Source organism: Phoenix dactylifera, chromosome 17 (assembly GCF_051530095.1).
Source record: "Phoenix dactylifera cultivar Ajwa chromosome 17, Ajwa_hap1_PhDact_Kaust_v1.1, whole genome shotgun sequence".
Taxonomy (NCBI): domain Eukaryota; kingdom Viridiplantae; phylum Streptophyta; class Magnoliopsida; order Arecales; family Arecaceae; genus Phoenix; species Phoenix dactylifera.
The window spans coordinates 18,623,132-18,643,641 of record NC_143206.1 but is presented as its reverse complement, the minus strand read 5'-3'; the positions used below and the strand labels follow the sequence as shown (position 1 = coordinate 18,643,641).

The following is a 20,510-nucleotide window of genomic DNA, read 5'->3' as shown; positions in this document are numbered from 1 at the left end:
TTTAAGTGCAGCAGCAAACCACGGGTGGTTCAGGTTGCAACGGTTTAACCCATGTTGCAACCCAAATTTCAGGATGATATGTGGTAACTCCGTGGTATAAATCACTATTTTAAACCATCGAAACTTTCTTTTTAGCTGTAATATAAAAACTTCGCAGGTTTTCCTACTCTAACCATCTGAAGGGATTCTCTAGAGTGGTGTAAACAAAGGTTCATCGAAAAGGACAAACAGACGTGCGATAATGGAACAACTGGTTTCCAAAAGGGAGTTTAAGGTCAGGATCTGTCAACAGTTCATGGAGATTTGTGAACTAAAATTTTGTAATCTTGGGACGCTGGTAAATGATGAATCACGTCCTCCATTGTCCTCAATGGTGAAAGACTGCGATCAACTTGCTGGTCGCACCAGCCTTGGTTAGCAATCGTTGGTTATTCATGCCATGTATATCTACAGTCATCAAAGCAGCATTTCCATCAGCGATCGCAGATGCCATCTGCAGACAGCCGTCCCACTTACAACAGCTGACAAAACCTCCAGGGCCCTTCCGGCAGGCAGTAAAAATTAAAAGAGAACCGGACCAATTCGCTTGTCATCAAGGCCCCTCTACAGTCGTGATGATCTCTTCTTCCATGCAAACTCCGACACAGGAAACATACCGCTTCAGACACTGGCACATACATCAGGACTGACTTCCCACAGCCATGGTCGATGATACATAGATTTCTGGATGACTAAGATAACAAATACCCCTCGACCTTAGACCGTGTCTTGTCCAATTCCAATTTTAGCACCATAACTAGGATCGACTAGATCTTTAGCATCTTTATTTCATGAGTTCGATTGTTCACCGTTTGCAACGGGTAGCAGAGGATCAAACTATTATTTCAGACAATTCCATGTTCTACCTCGTGCTGAACACAAACCCGAGGCAGTATAATTTAAAGCAATAAAACGATACACAAGCTGAGCAGAAAGAAAATGGCAAGATGCTGTATAACACTCGAGAGCATTACAGCAAGCAGCTGAAAGGTCATAAATTGCCAGGCATCCACCCTGACAGACATCCACCATCCATCACACACAAAATACACTTGTACCGTTCAGTTTCTAAATTTGAAAAACATAAAACATCACCGCCGCTTTATTGTCCTCGACCCACTAATAATCTTAGTGGCAACAAGTTCTTCCGATCACAACAAAACTACCAGGTACACACCGAGCATTTTTATCATACATTATTTATCTACAATCATCAAGATGATAATTTGTCGGCATTGCCAAAACTGGGATCCATTCAAGAGGCCTCAGCTGTAGAGAGATTTACTTTAGCAAGTGCCTCCCTCAGGAAGCCGCCGCCGCACTTGGATTCACGAGTGCTAACTGCATACTCTAAGGCTTCCGCGTTCGATTTGCCATATCGATCCAACAGTAACCTATCTCCAGCAACTGGGAACCTGAAGACCGCATAAATATTGCATTTAAAACTATGGTTCAGATGCATGGCAGAGAAGTGCCATCCATACAAAGCAAGCTGGAAACGAACCTCATATCCAAAGGATTGGACACAGTGCCTATACTGCTATGATTTGCACGTTTCCTTTCCAGACCACCTCCCCGAGAGGACCTGCCCTTGTTGTGCTTGTTCTTGTGGTTGTCCTTTTTCTTGGCCTTGGGACGTTGGTGATGGCTCTTCTTCACTGTATGTGACAAGGATGTGGCAGGTGGATCGTATACCTCGGGCGCCCATTTCACTTGCAGCTTCACAGTAGGGGATGCCCCATTTTGTGCACGGCCTCCCTTCATCGCAGAAACAAGCTTCAAAGAAGTCTGAAGCAAAACAACAGTGTCATCAATAAATCTGGCATAACAAATATAAAACTTCCGAAACACACCGAGCAGATGCTGCTTTTCAAGACTGACACCATGGATCATAATTCGCCGTATCTGTCCGAACCGAACAATACGGAATGTACCATACAGTACCAGTTCGATACCGTACTCAATACAAGTGGCGTACAAGTGGCATGCCGACACTTGATATGCCGAAAAATCCCGTGTCGTACCATACTGACATTATTAGCGTAGCACCAATATGGGGTCCGGTACTGAAGTAGTGAACCTTGCCATGGATAAATTATTGATACATTTTTTTGACAGGATTATACGTGTTTATAACAACACAGAAAACCTTACTACTGGACTACATGCATAAAATGTATATAAGTTCAATTTGACATTAGAAAAAATTCCTAAAAAACACAAAAGATGCATGTGGACCAACATACAGATGGTATCTCAGATGCAATACAAACAGGCAATGGAGGTTGCAAGTATATCTTAACTTTCATGGAGTTATTTGCAGTTCATAACATAAAAACGAGAAAAAAATACTTTTTTTTTTCTAAATCATTTGGCTGTTAATTTGTTCCATAACAAGTATAGAAGTCCACTGAGTAAAATTCATTCATATGAATCTTGACAATAGCTTATAAATTATAACCACTTTTAAGATTAACATTGACCTCTCTCGAACTGCTCATGAAACTTGAGATCAACCAGAAAGTCAACAAGAATGACAGGTGAATCACATGACAGAAGCACCACATGCACCTACAGAGCTGAAGTTACCAGTTAAATCAATAAAAAGTAATTAGATGAGAGGAACTTACGGGCAGAGACATTGACCGTGAATATGCAGGACTCTTAAATGTGGAGGAAGGTCGGCCTTGTACTTCTGTGCTTGATTCCTCATTACTTCCCTTGATTGGCAAAGTATCCAATTGTGCCTCTGATGAACATGGAAATGTTGCACATTTGTTCAAGCTTTTGAGCTTATTTGCATCCAATGAAACAGAACCACAGGACTCTTGGCAGGTTTCAATCTCTTTTGAATCGTGTGTTTCTTCTTGATCAGAAATTGCATTAGGGTCAGATAATCTTCCACCGAGATTTGAAGCATGCAGGAATGCACCAGGAACAGTACCAGCTTCTCGCACTATGAAGTTATCTTCCTCACTAACAAAAGAAACGTCGAGAGCCCCCTCAGGTGTGATTTTAGCAGTTCCTTTCATATTGCAGCATGTACCCTCTTTATGTTCTATGTGTGATTTCTCACAGCTAAGGCTATCTACAGATGTCTCACAGCCGATACTTTCAGACACCGTGTTAGCACGAGGAGTGGAACTGTCCATGCAGGTGCTATTGTAATGAGAACTGTCAGAGCATTTTTTGTTAAAGGTTGGTTCATCTTATTTATTCAAATTGGCATGGTATTTAGCAAAAGATTAAACAATATTGACATGAAAATCATCTAATATGGTTTGACTTAATATAAGTATCAGTATTACATCAAATTCTATTACATAATAGGAGACAACTGATTCATAAATAAGCTGGCAATCCACCAGTCATGCTGGATCGAGAGAATAAAGAGAGAATTAGTCAGCAAGAAAATCCAGTAATAGCAAAGGGCACATTGTTTTATGCTTCATAGATCGTCGTTGAGAAAATCAGCATTAAGAACAAAGCTTGCAGTATCAGATGAGGTACCATCTGGGTCCAAATGATAACTCTAATAGAAAAAATAGTTATGCAATAACAGGGAAAAAATCTAAGAAATGCTACATTTACATATGCAAAAATGCTGATAGATTGTTAGAAAGTGCAGTAATTGACCATAAAAGAAATAAATGCTTTAAACAGATCTAGAAACATTACATCCCATGCTTCCTGTTCAAGAGACCTGTTCAACTTTCTTGCACTCGCGGCAGTCCGCATAGGGTGGTTCGTTCAAGAAGATGTGATTTCTATTGGAAGCAATAGAAGATTTTAGCATTTCCATTCAAGAAACGGATCATGTTTAATCAAAGATACATGGCAAATTACAGTTCTTACAGTTCTAACCGGTAGACCACATCTAAGTGCAATAACTATCTAACAAAAATCACATGGAGATAGACCTTACCAAGTAGAGACAATCCAAATAGGAGATAAAAAATTTAACCACTGGCCATCAAAAGAAAGAGTAGAAGATTAGAGCTAAAGGACGTTACAGAAGTAGCACTGCTCTTATTTTGTATAGAAGCAGTCTACTGATATCCGGAAGCATGTATTTCTATGTATTCATTTCATTCACATGATCGTATTCACAGAAAACATTTTGCATAACATTTAGGCATTTTCGTACAGCATGCATGCATTACATGCATATTACTTTCATGGGCAATCAAAGAAGTCCAGTCCAACAGGGGATTAAAAGATTGATACTTGTCCCTCAAACAAAATAGAAGAATATTAGAACTAGAGGACATTAAAGTACCATTAAGCAATTTTCTGAATAGTACAGGTCTACTGTTATCCAAAAGTACATGTTATCCTGTATCCATTGACATGCCAACAAATAAAAGAGCTGTGCCATTCACTGTTGTGCTCAGGCACATGCATGCAGCACGCGTGCCTCATGCATATCACTATAGATGGCAGTCATGGATATCCGGTCAAACGTTAATTGCTACAGCACATAATGGATGCAACAATCCTTTATCAGGGCAGATAAACAGGGATCATCTTTTGTGGAATTCTTTACCAGATTGGAATGAAAGAAGGCTATAATTGGCCATAATGACATGCAATTAACAAATCCAAAAACTTAGGCCCAGCCAGTGATGTGAACATGCTTGATGGTTATGGTCATTATTTTGCAACAAAATTGCATATGATATAGTATTCAAATGATTATTATTTTAAGTAGCACATTTTCAAGAATGGTTTGTAAAAAGCTTACATAAGGCATAATTCTTTAATCACGTGAAATGGAGAGAACTTTTTGGAAAGTTCTCCTATGAATTTGCATGAGCTGACAACAAAAGTCTGATAGGCATTTAAGTTTGGAAGCCAGATCCTAAATTTTCCATCTGCTATCGTGTATGTCTTAAGGATCAAAATATAGTAATGCTCCATAGATAATCTCATTTCGATGGGAAAAGGTTAGATGATGATGACAAATTCGCATGTAAATAGTAGCTAATAAAACCATACATCAATCCTATAAGCAAGACCCTAAGTTAGTGCCAACCTGTTCCTCAACCATGATACTGTCTCTCCTACACCATCCTCATACCACCTTGATTTGTAGAAGACAGATTTTACATTCCCTAAATCACATGTTGTCCCATCCCAACCTTATTTCTCCACTTCTTTATAGTTGCAAGAGCACTTGTCCTCTGTATTTAAATTTGAGAAATGTAGCAAAGTTTCTAATGTTAACATTATTGCATGATCTAAGTGGTGCTCATGTTTGATCTGGACCTACCTTGAAAGCAAGCAAATGGAATTTAAAGATCAATCGGACAACAAACTGTTGCAACCTGTGCTGCATTAGTTCTTCTACCTAGCTAAGTACCAGTTGCTTGTAAACAGTTCAGATAAAGAATCACGAATTTACAGGAGTCAAGAAACCTGAAAGAACAGAAGGCACCTTCTCTAAGCTTTTTTTAAGAGATGAACTATTGCTGATGTGTCATTGAGTCTCACTACAGCATGTTACAATGTGTCAAAAATTCGAGCGTGTAATACTTTAAGGTAATAAATGAATAAATAAATAAATACAAGAGTTGAAATGTATATCAACATTTGCTAAACATTGCCTGTAATTTTTAAGAACCAGGTATCTTTATTACTCTGTTGATGCATTCATATAAAGTATTCACAAGTAGACGTCCCTGATGGTACAAGGCTCATGAGATTGATATTGCGCACACATGCAACAGGTTGCATAATGTATCTAATTAATTACACAGTTCCTGGTTGGACACAAACGTGCACAAAAAGACAATGCTAAAAACCCACATTTTATGAACAATAGATGCTCTCAAGTATTTAGATGCCTACATACATGCTTGCTGATGCATGCGTGTTATATTATGTTATATATGAATACTATATGTACATGCATATAACAACAGCTCAAATCAGAATACCATTGGACGCCACAGAAACAAGTAAAAGTTGTATCTGCTTGATGCCACCGCAGTGGAGATTTTCAGCTTTCTGGGTATGTGAAGACTATGCCTTAGTAGTTTTTTAGAGTGACTACCAAATGAGAAGGTTTCAAGGTTTCACGCACGAGTATCTTCGGAGTTTGATAGGTCAACATAACAATAATTTAGAGACTGAGAAAAGAAAAGGGGGGAAAAGAATCTCAGTGATGAGAAAATAACCTCCCTGTGTGAGGAAATGGATGGATGTGGGTGTTTTAAAGAAAGCAGCACATAGAGCAGGTGAGCACATTTTTCCAGTTTTCGGACTTAAAACCAATAAAGTTATTACACACAAAAGTTACTTTGGGCTAAACACTTGGGAAGTAAAGAATAAAACATAAACAAACATCAAAGAAACGTATGATTTTAAGTCGTCAAAAAAGAAAATAAAAAAATCATGTAAACGTATGATTTTAAGTCGTCAAAAAAGAAAATAAAAAAAAATCATGTAAATGTATATGTCCCCTTGATGCTATTTAGTCACATCTTCCCAATCACACAAACATCCAGAGATTAGGCCGTTGCTTGGTAATATCTAAATTTAGATATTTTCCTAAAATTGAAAGCCACACTAGTTTTTGGTTTCAGAACAATCAACTATAATTGCTCCCTAATAGTTTTGAAATGAACAAATTATCAGTGCCATATAGCTCGACACTAGAAACGTAGACTTTCTTTCAAAATGCATGGAGAAAAAATTGAAAGGCTACATATAACCAAAATAAATAACCGCAAAAGCTGGACCAAATTCAATTTTAACATAATCATCATTTTAAAAAGCAAAAAAAAAAAAAGCACAGAAAATTTTTCAAGTTCAAAAACTGATAAAAGTATACACATCCTCAGGAGATAACCTCAAACAACGGAGTTGACGAGGAAAAATAGCAAAATAGTAGCGATACAAGAGAGAAAACATGAAAATGCACCAAAAACAAAAACGCAGGGAATAGAAGGAGATCAGCAATTACCTCGAGCCAAAACTTCGCACTCTCCTCCCAAAAACCCAAAAAAGACACCAGATCCAGATCAAACGCTCCTCAGACTCAAATCTCAGCACCAAGATCTAATCCAGGAAAAGATCTAGATATTTCTAGGAGTTGGACGATAGAATAGACAGAAGAAACGGAAAGAAAATCCTAGAGGAACCGTATCGCCGCCATTCCCGGAAGCTATTGCTGATTCAGATTACCACGCAGACTCCACTTCTCGAGATTTTTCAGGCGATGCGAGCAAGAACCGCCATGGAAGGACGTGGCCGAGCGGATCAAGTTTGCGAACCTGCAGGGGAACTCTCCGAGCACCGAAGGCATGGTCGATGCTCGCAGAGGAGAAACCCTACCCAGAGATCCAACGAGCCCAATCCTATGCTCCCCTTCTCCGAATCAGCCCATAAAAAGAAGAGATCGGGAAATTTGGGGGAAAATAAAGCGACCGGGAGCGCTTTCAGACCGGAGGAGGAGAGAAGATCGCAATTCGCAATTCGCAAATGATGGCAATGAAAGGGAGCTAATAAAGAGGATAGGACGCTCGGCCAAGGGACCGGCAAATGGCGGTTGGTAGCCTTACATAAACCGACACGTGGCTCTGAAGGTCCGTTGCACGCTGGATCATGATAAGGGAGACAAATTCTGGGAGCATGTGTACCGCATAACGTTTTTATGCAGAACGATCGATCCGCCGTCGATGTCTCGGTGAGGACTGCAGAATAACTTGAGACGTGGATTTGTACTCGCGTACATCAAGTCACTGTCCGCATAAACGTATTTTATAACTGAAGGTTATCCAAGATCGGACATTTATGGTACGGGGCGAGCTCTTGTCGCGTTGTGGACGAATCGAGAAACCCTTGAATGGCACTTTTAAGGACTCGAGTGATGTGAGCTCAAGCTATTCACCATATAACACGGTACAGCCGCGAGGACAAATGGGGAGGTGAGGAAGTGGATGCCACCGGCGTTGAGCGCAAAAAGCGCAAGGGTAACGTACCCGGATGATGATGCGCTTGGACAAGGGTTTTGTCCTTCCGCGCGAAAAAAGGATTCACCTGCCTTTGCGCGACTCCATCGTTGGATGAATCAGTGATCGCGTTGCGATCTGTGCAGACGGAAGAATGTTGGTTTTGGAGCGCTTTGAGAGCTGTGCTTGGAAATCCAACGGTGGATTCGCGCAAAGGAAGGAGCATCCTTCTTTCGCGCGAAAGATACAACTTCTAACCGACGCGCGTCGGCGGGGAAATATTTCGTTGAGTGGTCCTGCCAGACGTGGACGGATAAAGACTCACGATGAAAAGTTGAATGAACCCCGAGAACATGGAATTCTGCCTGCTGGTTATTATTTGGCTTGATCGACCGCGACAGCCAGCCGGCCAAGTTCTAGATGGAACGAATCATGGATCAGGCCTTGTAGTCCCGCACAATAAGAGAGCCCGAGTTAGCCAGCGTCTTTTAACTTCGGTTAAAATCGAGGGCCTCTTTACCTTTGATTATAACCGACATGCGCACAAGACAATTACAACATTTGACCATTAATCTCCATATTGTTGCGGTGGTATTCTGACTTAAACATCGAAAAATTCTATGCCAAAAATTTTTCGGCAAGTAAACTTCTTACATGTTGGCCGCAGTATTGATCAATTCTAATTTACCTCAATCTCAACCAACTTAATTTCTCTTCAACTCTCACCGACCTTAGAGCACACCGAGCGACAACTAATCACAACTCAAAATTTAGCAGGCATGCTCCAGCTGATACCTTTCTCCTCGCTTTGATCATGAAAAGTAGGGTATTAAGTCTGGTTGGGGGGCTGGATTGCACCCAATGTTGGTGGATTTGGACTTAGCTGTTGCTACGGGCTTGCGGTACTAGATTTGTTCCATGTGAGATGTCATAAGTTTAATATTTTTTATTAAAAATATTATGTAAATAAATAATTGCATTATATCTAATAATAGATACTATTTCCTTTGGTTCGATGAATAGATGGTGCTACATGAGGAGCCAAAAACTAGATGAGATGTAGGTGAGGTGCCCGAACTTGTTGCCTTGTAACCTTTATTTGACTGCAAATGCCTAACCAACCATCACCCATGCTTCAAAAAAAAAAATATTTTTATTTCATGCAAGAAGGTCTAACAAAAATCAAAACAAATATAAGCAAAACACCCTGCCCCGAACAAAAAGATTTGTCTTGAGGAAAAAAAACAGAGGGAAACCAGATCTTTGAAACAAACATGCACAAGCACCCATCCCCAAAACAAAAACCAAAAAAAGAAAATTCTTTAAACAAAATAAAACAAAACCTGAAGTTAAGCATTTGAATTTATCTAGCAAATTCTCATTCTCCAAGATCTGAGTTTTAAATCATTGATGAAAGAAGAGGATGGCTAAAAAAAAAAAAAACAATAAACCAATAATTGTACTATAATACCCAAGCTCTTTTAGAGTCTAATAGAAGAAAAAAAGGACACACGTGCTCACCATGTGCGGTAAAGGCAGAAAACATTAATCTCATCAGAAGAAATCCAACCTTCTACCCTATTTAAGGCTCCTCTGATTCTCTCTTTGATATCACCGGACAGCCCAGGTCCCCGATCGAAACTATCATCGGAATCTCTATTTTTTTTTCTCTCGAAACGCTAGATGCCTTTAGCACTTTTGCGGCGGCCAACATCACTAAAAACCAAGTAAGAACTCAATTCCTTCGATTTGCCCCTCTCTACTTTCTTCCAAACCTCTTGAAACTTTGATTTCGACCGATGATCGTCAGATTTTTTGTGAAAAAGGATGATACTATATTTCCTTATTTTCAAAAAACCAATGCTTTATCTTTTGATTCCAGTTGCCTCCATCGGCCGCACTTGTTGCCAGATGCCTTCCTCAATTTCTCACAGTACTTGAAAGCCATGGCCAGAAAAGTGAGGTCGAAACCTTTGTTTTGTAAATATTGGCGCTGTCGGGCACCGGCTGCCTAATGATCGGCCATGATTCCCCAAACCTCCTATCTTCCACCAACAACCACTTCTCCTCCTCTTCCTGATTAGAAAGAGAGAGTTATGCTATCTCCTTTCTCTCTCTTCCCATCTTTTTTCTCTCTTATTTCCCTCTCTACAAAGTTTCGCTTTCTAAACTTTCTTTCTCTAGACTTTATTGAACCCGTAAGTATGGCTTTTAGTAATTTCTAGATCTACCTAGGTGAGGAGTCCTAATCTAAAGTCGTCGGATGGCGTATGAGCCCCTACCTTGACCCCTGCCAAATACTAGTAGATTTGATCATCCTGATCTTTGTTGAACCACGTATGCCCTAATCTTAGTACAATCCAATAAATTTAACTTTGATCGAACCAAGCAGGGCATCGGACACTCCTGCTTTAGGAAAAGGATACTCTATTTGATCAACCAAGACCACATCTAATCCCTCAAGTAGGTTAGATTTGTAGATCATTAGAGCAGTCTCAGCTGAACAAACTCACAAATGAGAGAACATAAATGCCGACACATAGATTCTCCCTGATAGTCTTGGGTCCAAGCCCATACATAATCTGCCTTGGATCCACCCAAAAGGTCATAAAGTCATCAGATTACCTTTTTTGATGGCACCGGCGGTGGAAGACCCAACTATTCAGTATCCAACAATTCATACCACTCGCCTCTGAAATTTCCTGTGCAACTAAAATGTCATGTATAACGAAGCAAGGAGGCCATTCAGATCACGTAAAATAGAAGACAGAATGTTTCTTTCAAAACTCTGTATCCGAGGAGCCCCCGCATGAAATGAGGAGCGGTCAAGCACATAATATGAAATTCAAAAATTAAGTAGCCTACGGCACATCCTCCTTCGATCTGGATTTTGCAGTCTCCACAAAAATCAATCTTCCGCCAAATATCTGCAAGAACAAAAACTATATACTAAAGTAGAATCATTTTTTAGAATCAAATACCTAAACACTAGTGAACATAGCAGCAGATATAGCACAGAGAACTGCTATAATGACGATGCTGAAAGAACATGAAAGAAGCAAAATTCTTTCTCCCGATCTCAAAAGTTCTTTTATGTTAAATTTTACAATCACAAAAGATTAGAATAATATCTAATCAGACAAAATATGAGCATAAAACTATTGTAAATTTCAAAGGCAAAATTTTCTAATATCATCGATGGATATCGTATGCAAATCAATTGAGCTCAACTATAATAAGCTTTACTCTTTGATGAGCAATCATCTATCAAAATGCTATCAATACTTCGAGAGGCATGAATCCACCAATCCATGGCCATTAAGCTGCTTATCCCCATTGAAGGTGATGCAAAGAGTTGGCACCTCCAATTTATTTCAATAAGGATCCCAAAGAACATCTTTGCCAATTCTGATTGGTCTATAGCTTGAAAGGTAATTGCCAAGGAAGTAACAAGGAGGGCAATATTGACATGTGAGAATTAATCAATTCACCTACAACATTTTGGCTGCACCTGATTTTAGACCTCATCATGATTGATTTTCTAATAAGTTGGGTCTTGCTGATCAAAATTAGATAGTGCTAATGGTGGAAATGCTGAGCAGCCTATACAGAGCTACAACTATTTTGCATTTCTACTCCTCAACTTCCTGGAAAATGTGAAAGTCCTCAAGATTCCTAAGATGAAGCATGATTTCATTATCCATAAGACAAACACATAAAACTTAGTGAACACCCAGAAAAGAAAATATGGTTGAAAGTCCACCACAAACAAGCTTGAATGCATTAGAGAACAAAGGCAATCATTTCCTATGCAGACCATACGCCACCATCTATCCAAGGACCAAGGCTCCGGGGAAAAGCAATAGCGATGATATTAACTATTCTGACGAGACATAAAAATGGTGAGTACAGTTCTGATGCTATAGGTCTCCTGTAACTCACTTTCCATGACCATATTATACCTAACAATACAAAAATTCTCCAAAGAGCACCAGTATTATTTGCTGTATAATGTATGAGAATAAATGACACCAGAAATGCCAATGAAGCCTAGGGACATCGTACATACACACCCCGATATATGATCACACCTGCAAGCAAAGGTATCAACAGTTGCATCCAACACTGCAACCAACTACTTAAGAAGCATATGTAGCACATGAAATCCAGCAGCATGCACAAAATAGTGCATAAAGGTGCAACGCCTATGGCGCTTAACAGAAGCCACAGTGAGCTAAAGCCACAAGTAATAACTTCTTGGAGACATTATAAGAATTGCAATACAGAGCTTCTATCAACTTTTCCTATATAACTAAAATGACTCATGTTCCTGGTATGAAGCTAAGGCATGTCCAAATGCAGCTGAGCATTGAAGTTATGACGGATGAATCAGGAAAGAGAAGCAGAACAAAAATAGCAAAGAACAAAACTACAGAACCATGCCAAATTTTCATAAACCAGGAAGAAGTTTGCTAGCAGCTGAATTCCTTAATGTAAATAAACAGACGCTACAAAGCCTGACATGATGCCCAGTATGGAATTGCTAGCCAGCACAAGCCTGCATAGGATAAGGGCCTGCTAGTAAACTTAAAGGGCTGGACAATGGCTGGAGAGTGCCTATCATAAGCTCATGCAACAAAGGACCAATAGTCCAAGGCTCCCCTGTAGCTGAAAAAAGGGTAGCAAAAGGTCATGATGATAATGGGACTTGCATGGAACTGTCTGACAGAAACTTCCTTTTTCTATCCTGTTGCACTCTTTCTTATTACCCCACCAGAGACAGCCCCGAGGCACAAGCAGAATCCCTACATATTATGGATGAAGAGTTGCAGATAGACCATGTGAAACGATGTTTGGGCATCATTCTTCAAGGAAAATGATACAGAGCCTCAAAATACGAGGATTAATGAAGAATCCTAAAGTCGCCAAACCAGGCAAATTAAAAATTGAAGTGAAAGGAAAATATACAGATTGTGGCATTTTCACAAGTTGGGAAAGCTTGATGTCTGTTTACTGTCATCAAAATACACAGTTCAGTATGGCATGTTATACACAGGTCAAAACAACTTAAAGCATGCTGTACAAAAGTTTGTCATTTGCCAGGATATAATAAAGCAAAAAAACTTCTAATTTGTAACTGATAGATGAAGTTCATTCAAGGTGGTAGGAAGGTTACATCACATAATCCTTAAAATAACCAAACATTAAAACATCCATGCATTATAATTAGTTAGAATCCTTATGCTCATTTGACTTAAAAAATCCATCCACCTGAATTTTGAGAACACTTAAAACCTGTCTGCCCTGTCCTCCCCAGTGATCTTGCCAACCACACCATCTCTGAGGGCAGAAAGGCCATCACCAGATTCACTAGCTCATAGATTTCAATTTTTTTTTTTCTTTAGTGTGGTTTATAATTGCCAGATTTTCTTTTTGAATCAATATCCAATTCCTTCTGTTGCTTCTACAGTTTAAGATTTGCCATTTTCGGAGATTTTAAAAAAATGTGTAATATCATGATATTTATCTATTTTCAGAGCATTACCAATTCAAGAATATGAAATAAATGAAAAGACTCATACCCTGCCATCCATAGCCTTTATCGCCTTTTGTGCTTCAGCTTCAGATTCATAAGTCACAAAGCCATACCCTTTCGTCCTTTTGGTCCTTGCATCTCTAATAAGCCTGGCTGTGAAGTAACACACAGACACACATCCCAAAAAAAAAAATTAAATGATTGTCCCAAACTCCATGATAGTGAATCAGCACAAACAAGCCGTTCCAAAAAGGTCAGAGAACGAGATGCTAATAAGGTTTTCTATTTATGCTCCCGCATTATAAAAAAGTTTTAGCACCATAGGTGGACTTGTCATTGAAAACTTCAGTCACAAAAGCAATCAAACATGACTAACATACAAAAATAAACCTATCACTGAAATGTGATTCTAACAGCACACGTTAGAGCGAAACTTCTCCATAAAACCGGCTATAAACCAGTACCTTCCTTGACACTGCCAAATGGCAAAAAGGCTTCTCGAAATTCTTCATCGGTTGTGTAATATGACAATCCTACAAACCCACAGCAAAAGCATCAGAACTTGATTAAATCCTGTCCTGGGCCAAATAAACAGAGCAAAGGCTACATAACCTAAATAAAAATAACATTCCTTTAAAGCTACACCAAGTTAGCTGTGAATCAAAGCAACCCCACACCCAAAAGGGCGAAAAGAAAACCAGCGAAACCAATTAAGATCAAATTAAGGGGAAAAGCAATGGATGAGAGAATGTTAAGAAGGAAGAAATGCTACTGCTGACGAAAATCTCGGAGCTGAACTCCCTTCCAAGAAGCATCCACCTTAGTGGAGAGGCATATGCCGTTCTCCTCGCCAACAGACTAATCCACATCCTCCCGCCCGTCTCCGATAGAAACCCTGGAGGATCAAAGCGTGCCCTAGGAAAATAGCCAAAGATCGCATACAATGGTCCTCAGGAACAACATAACACCACAATAAAACCTTAAAATCCACTCCATCCAGAAATAATCAAAGCCATCAAACAGTGGACCCCGCTCAAAAAGCGAACTGTAACCTAAAGTGTTCCAGCGCGGAAGAGTGCACGTGGAAAACCAGGAAACCATAATATTAAAAAGCATTGTAATTAAAAATCATCAAAAGGTGAATTTTGACAAAAATATGTCCGATATTAGGAGTTACGACTCGAAACTAATTCCTGCGGGGGGCGACACCTGGTTGGGATGACAGACGGCTGTAGAACTTTTCAGACCATATATGCATATCGTGAGATAAATAGAACTAAAAATGAATCACTCTTTTGCTGTTCATTATTACGATGAAATTCTCTGGACACCGAAGGTCTTCTCTTTATTATTTTATGATTTTCTGTCTCTCGATTCTGCCGGTGTACTTAAACTAGAGTAGCTTAAAAAAAAAAAAAAAAAAAGCATCTCAATTTAAAGAGAGCCTAACGGCAATGCTCCAAAAGCCTAGAAATTACATCGTAACACCGCCCCCGCCCCCTCCGCCCCTGCCTTCCAGGGAAAAAACGATTCAAGAACTGGCGAACTTGGTGACGGCCTTCGTGCGTGCTTGGCGAGCTCGCCGGGAGAACGAGGCGGACGGCAGTCTGGATCTCCCTGGAGGTGATGGTGGGCTTCTTGTTGTAGCGGGCGAGACAGTATGAAGCTCATCAAGCCTCGAAGTTTCATCAAAGCTCCGTCCCAGAACACACCAATGTACAAAACGAGCGACGAGTGATGACCCATGGAACAAAACAACCACGAATTTCGATGGCAGCAAATCGCCCGCAAAACACGCGCATGAAACGGTACGCGCAGCGACTACAAGAACAACCAATGAAGGAATCCAATCAATCACGAAATTTTATCCCATAAGAGCTGCTCAAACTATTACCATTCAAAACGATTCTTTTCTACAGCTATAGAAAACACATCGGAAAAGATGAGAAGTCCTTAAAGAAAGCTAGAAATTATACAGAAAAGGGGCAAAAAGCAAAAAAATTCTAGATCTACGAGCTAGTGAACTTGGTGACGGCTTTGGTGCCCTCCGAGACGGCGTGCTTCGCAAGCTCGCCGGGGAGGACGAGGCGGACAGAGGTCTGAATCTCCCGGGAGGTAATGGTAGGCTTCTTGTTGTAGCGGGCAAGCCTGGACGCCTCCTGGGCGAGCTTCTCGAAGATGTCGTTGATGAAGGAGTTCATGATGCCCATCGCCTTGCTCGAGACCCCGATGTCCGGGTGGACCTGCTTCAGGACCTTGAAGATGTATATCTTGTAGGTCTCGCTGCTCTTCTTCGCCTTCTTCTTCTTCTTCTTGTCGCCGGCTGCCCCCTCCTTGGACGGCAGCCGCTTCTCGGCCTTGGGCTTCTTCTCGGCGACCGTCTTCTTCTCCTTCTCCTCCGCCGGCTTCTCGGCGGCGGGCTTCTTCTCTGCAGGCTTCTTCTCGGCCTTGGGCGCCATCAGGATGGTGAGGAAAAAAGGCTTGGGGGCAGAGACAGAGACCCGGTGCGCGCGAAGAGGAAAAAGGGATGAGGGATCTGTCGAAGCGCGAGGGAAGGAGTCATTATATTGGAAAGGGCAGAGGACGATCATTGGCGGAATAGCTTTGGTCTGGACTGGTGAGTTGGCATTTTACGGCCGTTGGATTAGATATGGTTCTAGGTGAAAATAGACGGACAGGATGTCATGTATCGCGGCGGAGCGGATCGGGAGGCAATGTAAACGAACGTACCCCTTATTTTCGTATGTTGATTAGGAAAATGCTCTTGAACCGAAGATTGAGCTTGATGTGGAACGGGGAAAGAATCTCGACCGTTTGAGAATGAGACGGGATGTTTCGATTCATTTATCGCGTCCGAGACTCCGATACCCCTGTAGTGGATGATACCGGTATCCGGTCGCTGGGGGCCGGGTTTGAACTTTGTTAGGCCCTGTTTGCGGGAGCTTTTGGAGGGCCAGAAAGTGCTTTCTGGCCCTCCAAAAGTACTTTTAGATTAAAAACTGTGTTTGGTAAATTTTTCAAAAAGCTGTTTCAGCTTTTGCGGGAAGCTGAAAACAACTTTTGGGAGGAAACTCCAATTTGGAGCTTTTGGGAGGAAGCTGTTTCAGCTTTTTTGGAAAGCTGTATTTTTGACAAAAATGCCCATATTAAAATAACATAATTACATAGTTTGTCCCTTTATAAACCTAAAAATCTGCCGGAGCCAAGAACCCTAGCCGTCAGACTCCCTTCCGTAAGAAAAGGTATTTTTCTTTTCAATTTTTGTATGCATTTCTTGAACCACATTTTAGAATAAAAAATTTTTAATCCTTTTCCATACCTTCCAAAATCAATCTATTGTTTTTTTTTATCATCAACCTCGCGGCCCACGCTGAGGTCCTCCTCGAGCGTGGACCACGAAGAAGAGCCCCTAGACCGCGAGAAATTATTTTATGGAAAATTATGGAAAATTATTATGAAAAATTATTTTATACTAATAATTATAATATTTTATACAGTTATTTTTGTATTATACTATAAATATAATATCATATTATATTATATCATAATACATTAATATGTTATGTTAAATAATTTAATATTATGTTATATTATGGAAAATTAATTTATACTAATAATTATAATATTTTATACCTTTATTTTTGTATTATACTATAAATATAATATTATATTATATTATATCATAATACATTAATATGTTATGTTAAATAATTTAATATTATGTTATATTATGGAAAATTAATTTATACTAATAATTATAATATTTTATACCTTTATTATTGTATTATACTATAAATATTATATTATATTACATTACATACATTAATATATTATTTTAAATAATTTAATATTATGTTATATTATGGAAAATTAATTTATAATAATAATTATAATATTTTATACCTTTATTATTGTATTATACTATAAATATTGTATTATATTACATTACGTTATAATACATTAATATGTTATTTTAAATAATTTAATATTATGTTATATTATGAGAAATTAATTTATACTAATAATTATACTATTTTATACTTTTATTGTTGTATTATACTATAAATATAATATATATTACATTATATCATAATACCTTAATATGTTATGTTAAATAATTTAATATTATGTTATATTACCAAATATTAATTTACTCTAATAATTATATTACTAGTATGCTATATTAACATAATATTATTTTATATTACAATAATATTATACTATATCGTATATTTATGTATTAATTTATGTTATGTTTTATTATGTTCTGTTGTATAATACTATGTAATTTCCTTTATGGTAATTTTGTCATACAAAGTACTTTCTCAGTTTGCTTACCAAATACAAAACAAAGTATCACAGCACTTTACGAATGTAGTTACCAAACAGCAAACAGCTTTTTATAACAGCTCTACTTCAGACAGCTCTAATTCCAACAGCTCTACTTCTAACAGCTCTACTGCCAACAGCTTCCCCAAACAGGGCCTTAGAACGGTGAATTCTCAAGCACAAGATGGACCCGGTTTTTTTTTTTATATAAAAACAAATTAGAACGTGGTGGGTCCAAGCAATGCTTCCAGCTTCCAGCTTCCAGCTTCCAGCTTCCAACCAGAAGTTGATCCGATGAGTCTAAACTGGATTCAGCTTCTGAGCCACATGTTTTGCGGAAACCCAACTGAGGGCCTATCTGGAAAATCCTTTACCATTCATTCAATACGATTCATTTTTGACATGTTTTACTCTAAGAACTTGGAGGGGCATAAACTCAATTAAGGACCTCCTTGGATGATCCTTCGCCATCCAGTAGGATCCATAGGACCACGAGGAGGAAAAGAAAGACAAAGGTCCGGCTAAACCTAAATTCACATGATTCATAGAAATACTTTTAGGATTCGTTTGGTTGGAATATGTCGGGTTACTGAATAATTTGGCAATATTTGGTAATTATTTATCTAAAAACATAATTGTTGCTGGAAATTGGACCCGGAGGCGACCGCGAGCCGAGAGGGGAGGAGCTCCGCTGCTGGAACAGTGGGTGGCGGCGCGTCGGCTGGTGGCGTCCTCCTGGAGAATTCTGCAGGAAAGCCGGTGGCCGGTGTCTCCGGCACCGGCCCTCCGAAGCTTAAGTCAGAGGGGGCTAGTATATGAGTGGAGTAAAAGAGGAGAATGTTTGTTCCTGTGTGTGTCCGTCCCCTTTTCTTTTTCCCCAGGTTTTCTTTTATAGAAGGATATTATGTTACCTGATAGGTGACAGGGTAAATTGTCTTTTTCGTGATAATTGGGCACGATCATGCTCATAAATGGCGTTGTGGAGAATAAGACCGGATCAGACCGGAGTCAGCAAACTGTCATAGTTGATCGGACCTGTTGGAGTGGTTGAACCGCCGGCCGTGGTGGGCCTGGAGTTCGTAGATGGCAAGTGCATTGATTGCTGAGTGAACCGGTGATCAGGAAGAGCCATACGCTTTGATGGTCCAGTGATCCGGAGATCATCTTGAGCCGTGTTCATTTAATGGTTGAGTGCATCGGAGGCTCGCAGGGGTCATACGCATTAATCATAGGGCGTGCCGAAGGCCTGCGGAGGTCACGTGCCTTAATGGCTTGAGGATGGTAACAGAGTACGGTGGAGTCGTGTATTTAGTTGTCAGATCCTCTAGAGGATTAGGCGGGGGTTGGATGTTTGGCTAAGGCATGGGCTCGGCACGGCCGAGCCGAGCTAGTTGCTCAGCGAGGTATCTCCAGTTTGAGCGTTGTGAGGTCGGGCGCCTTTCTGGTCGGCGCTCCTTGGTCGGGCGCCTTCCTGGTCGGCGCTCCTTGGTCGGGCGCCTTCCTGGTCGGCGCTCCTTTTGGTCGGGCGCCTTCCTGGTCGGCGCTCCTTGGTCGGGCGCCTTCCTGGTCGGCGCTCCTTCGTCGGGCGCTTTTGAGCTGGCATGACTTGGGTTTTCCCCGCAACAATAATTATGATAGAAAATAAATTTTATCATATTTGGTTAGTGGAAAAATTACTTTGCAAAATGATATCAAAAAAAATGTTTGATTAGAGGTAATCTTATATTGAAATATTAACAAAATTTCAACAATACCATTGAATAAACAATTTAAGTAATAATATTTTTTTATTGATCTATTTGTTGGTCATTTATGGCTCACTCATATCAATATTAGCTATTTCGAATATTAAAATATATTTATACAAGTTAATAAATATTTTTAAATTATATATATTAAAAATATAATCCTTATTATGCATAAATTTTAGTATGTTTTGGTACATAAATAGATATATTAATTATTAATAAATCATATATTAGATTTATTGGTATCTAATAAATAATTTTTAAAATATTTTATTTAATTTTAATATTTAATAGTGAATATAAAATTATATTAAATATATTATTTATTAATAAATAATATTAATCAATATAATAATATATTTATAATATATTAATATGATATATAAGAATAAGATTAATATTAATTTTAATATAATTAATATAATATTAAAAAAATAAAAGTGAGGATATTTCTGTCAAGAAATGATATTTTCAAATTATATCCACCTGGTAATCCAGCATGGAAAAACAAATACCGCCTTAATGGTGGTATTTGTTTTACCTCCTCTCTTAAGAAAATAAATATGGGACCTATTATTTATTTTACCATCTCTTTCATCCACTGTTCGTACCAAATATGATAACTTAATATGAGATGTATTTTTTTATGTCAGATTACCCCCAATGAAATGGCCCTTAAAGTGGGACAATCTAAATTTTACAAGAAGGAAAAAAAGCCTTAGCAAGTTTTTTTTTTTAACTTTTTGTGAGAATGAGCTGAGAGAGGTCTAATTGACATAGGCTATATTAGGTCTCATTTTCCATAATACTAGAAAACTTGTTTGCAATCCCGAGGATCCAACAAAATTACCTAACTTTCAGTAATTTTATCAATTATGCTTAGGGCTAGGCTGCGACGGGCCA

The 20,510-nt window shown here is 39.1% G+C and overlaps 3 protein-coding genes across 7 annotated transcripts; all 3 read right to left on the bottom strand.

The window, feature by feature from the left end:
- Positions 1-964: 964 nt before the first annotated feature.
- On the bottom strand, positions 965-7,543 carry LOC103720010 (uncharacterized). 5 transcript variants are annotated; one of them, XM_088713459.2, is made up of 5 exons: positions 7,007-7,524; positions 3,718-3,806; positions 2,670-3,213; positions 1,544-1,827; positions 965-1,454 (listed from the first exon to the last, which is right to left on the bottom strand). In XM_088713459.2, exons 3-5 carry the CDS (start codon positions 3,189-3,191, stop codon positions 1,295-1,297), a joined length of 966 nt encoding a protein of 321 aa, XP_088569585.2. In that variant the 5' UTR covers positions 3,192-3,213; positions 3,718-3,806; positions 7,007-7,524; the 3' UTR covers positions 965-1,294. The 5 variants fall into 5 exon arrangements, with proteins under 5 accessions (XP_088569585.2, XP_088569586.2, XP_008807744.3 ...); XM_088713460.2 differs by having other exon boundaries at positions 2,670-3,198; XM_008809522.6 differs by lacking the exon at positions 3,718-3,806 and having other exon boundaries at positions 7,007-7,543.
- A 3,201-nt stretch (positions 7,544-10,744) lies between these two features.
- Positions 10,745-14,455, bottom strand: LOC103720009 (glycine-rich RNA-binding protein 4, mitochondrial-like). Its single transcript, XM_008809519.5, has 4 exons — positions 14,303-14,455; positions 13,995-14,063; positions 13,577-13,683; positions 10,745-10,921 (listed from the first exon to the last, which is right to left on the bottom strand). Exons 1-4 carry the CDS (start codon positions 14,397-14,399, stop codon positions 10,856-10,858), a joined length of 339 nt encoding a protein of 112 aa, XP_008807741.1. The 5' UTR covers positions 14,400-14,455; the 3' UTR covers positions 10,745-10,855.
- Positions 14,456-15,369: 914 nt separating this feature from the next.
- On the bottom strand, positions 15,370-16,083 carry LOC103720008 (histone H2B.1-like). Its single transcript, XM_008809518.4, has one exon. It carries the CDS (start codon positions 15,987-15,989, stop codon positions 15,540-15,542), a length of 450 nt encoding a protein of 149 aa, XP_008807740.2. The 5' UTR covers positions 15,990-16,083; the 3' UTR covers positions 15,370-15,539.
- Positions 16,084-20,510: the final 4,427 nt, after the last annotated feature.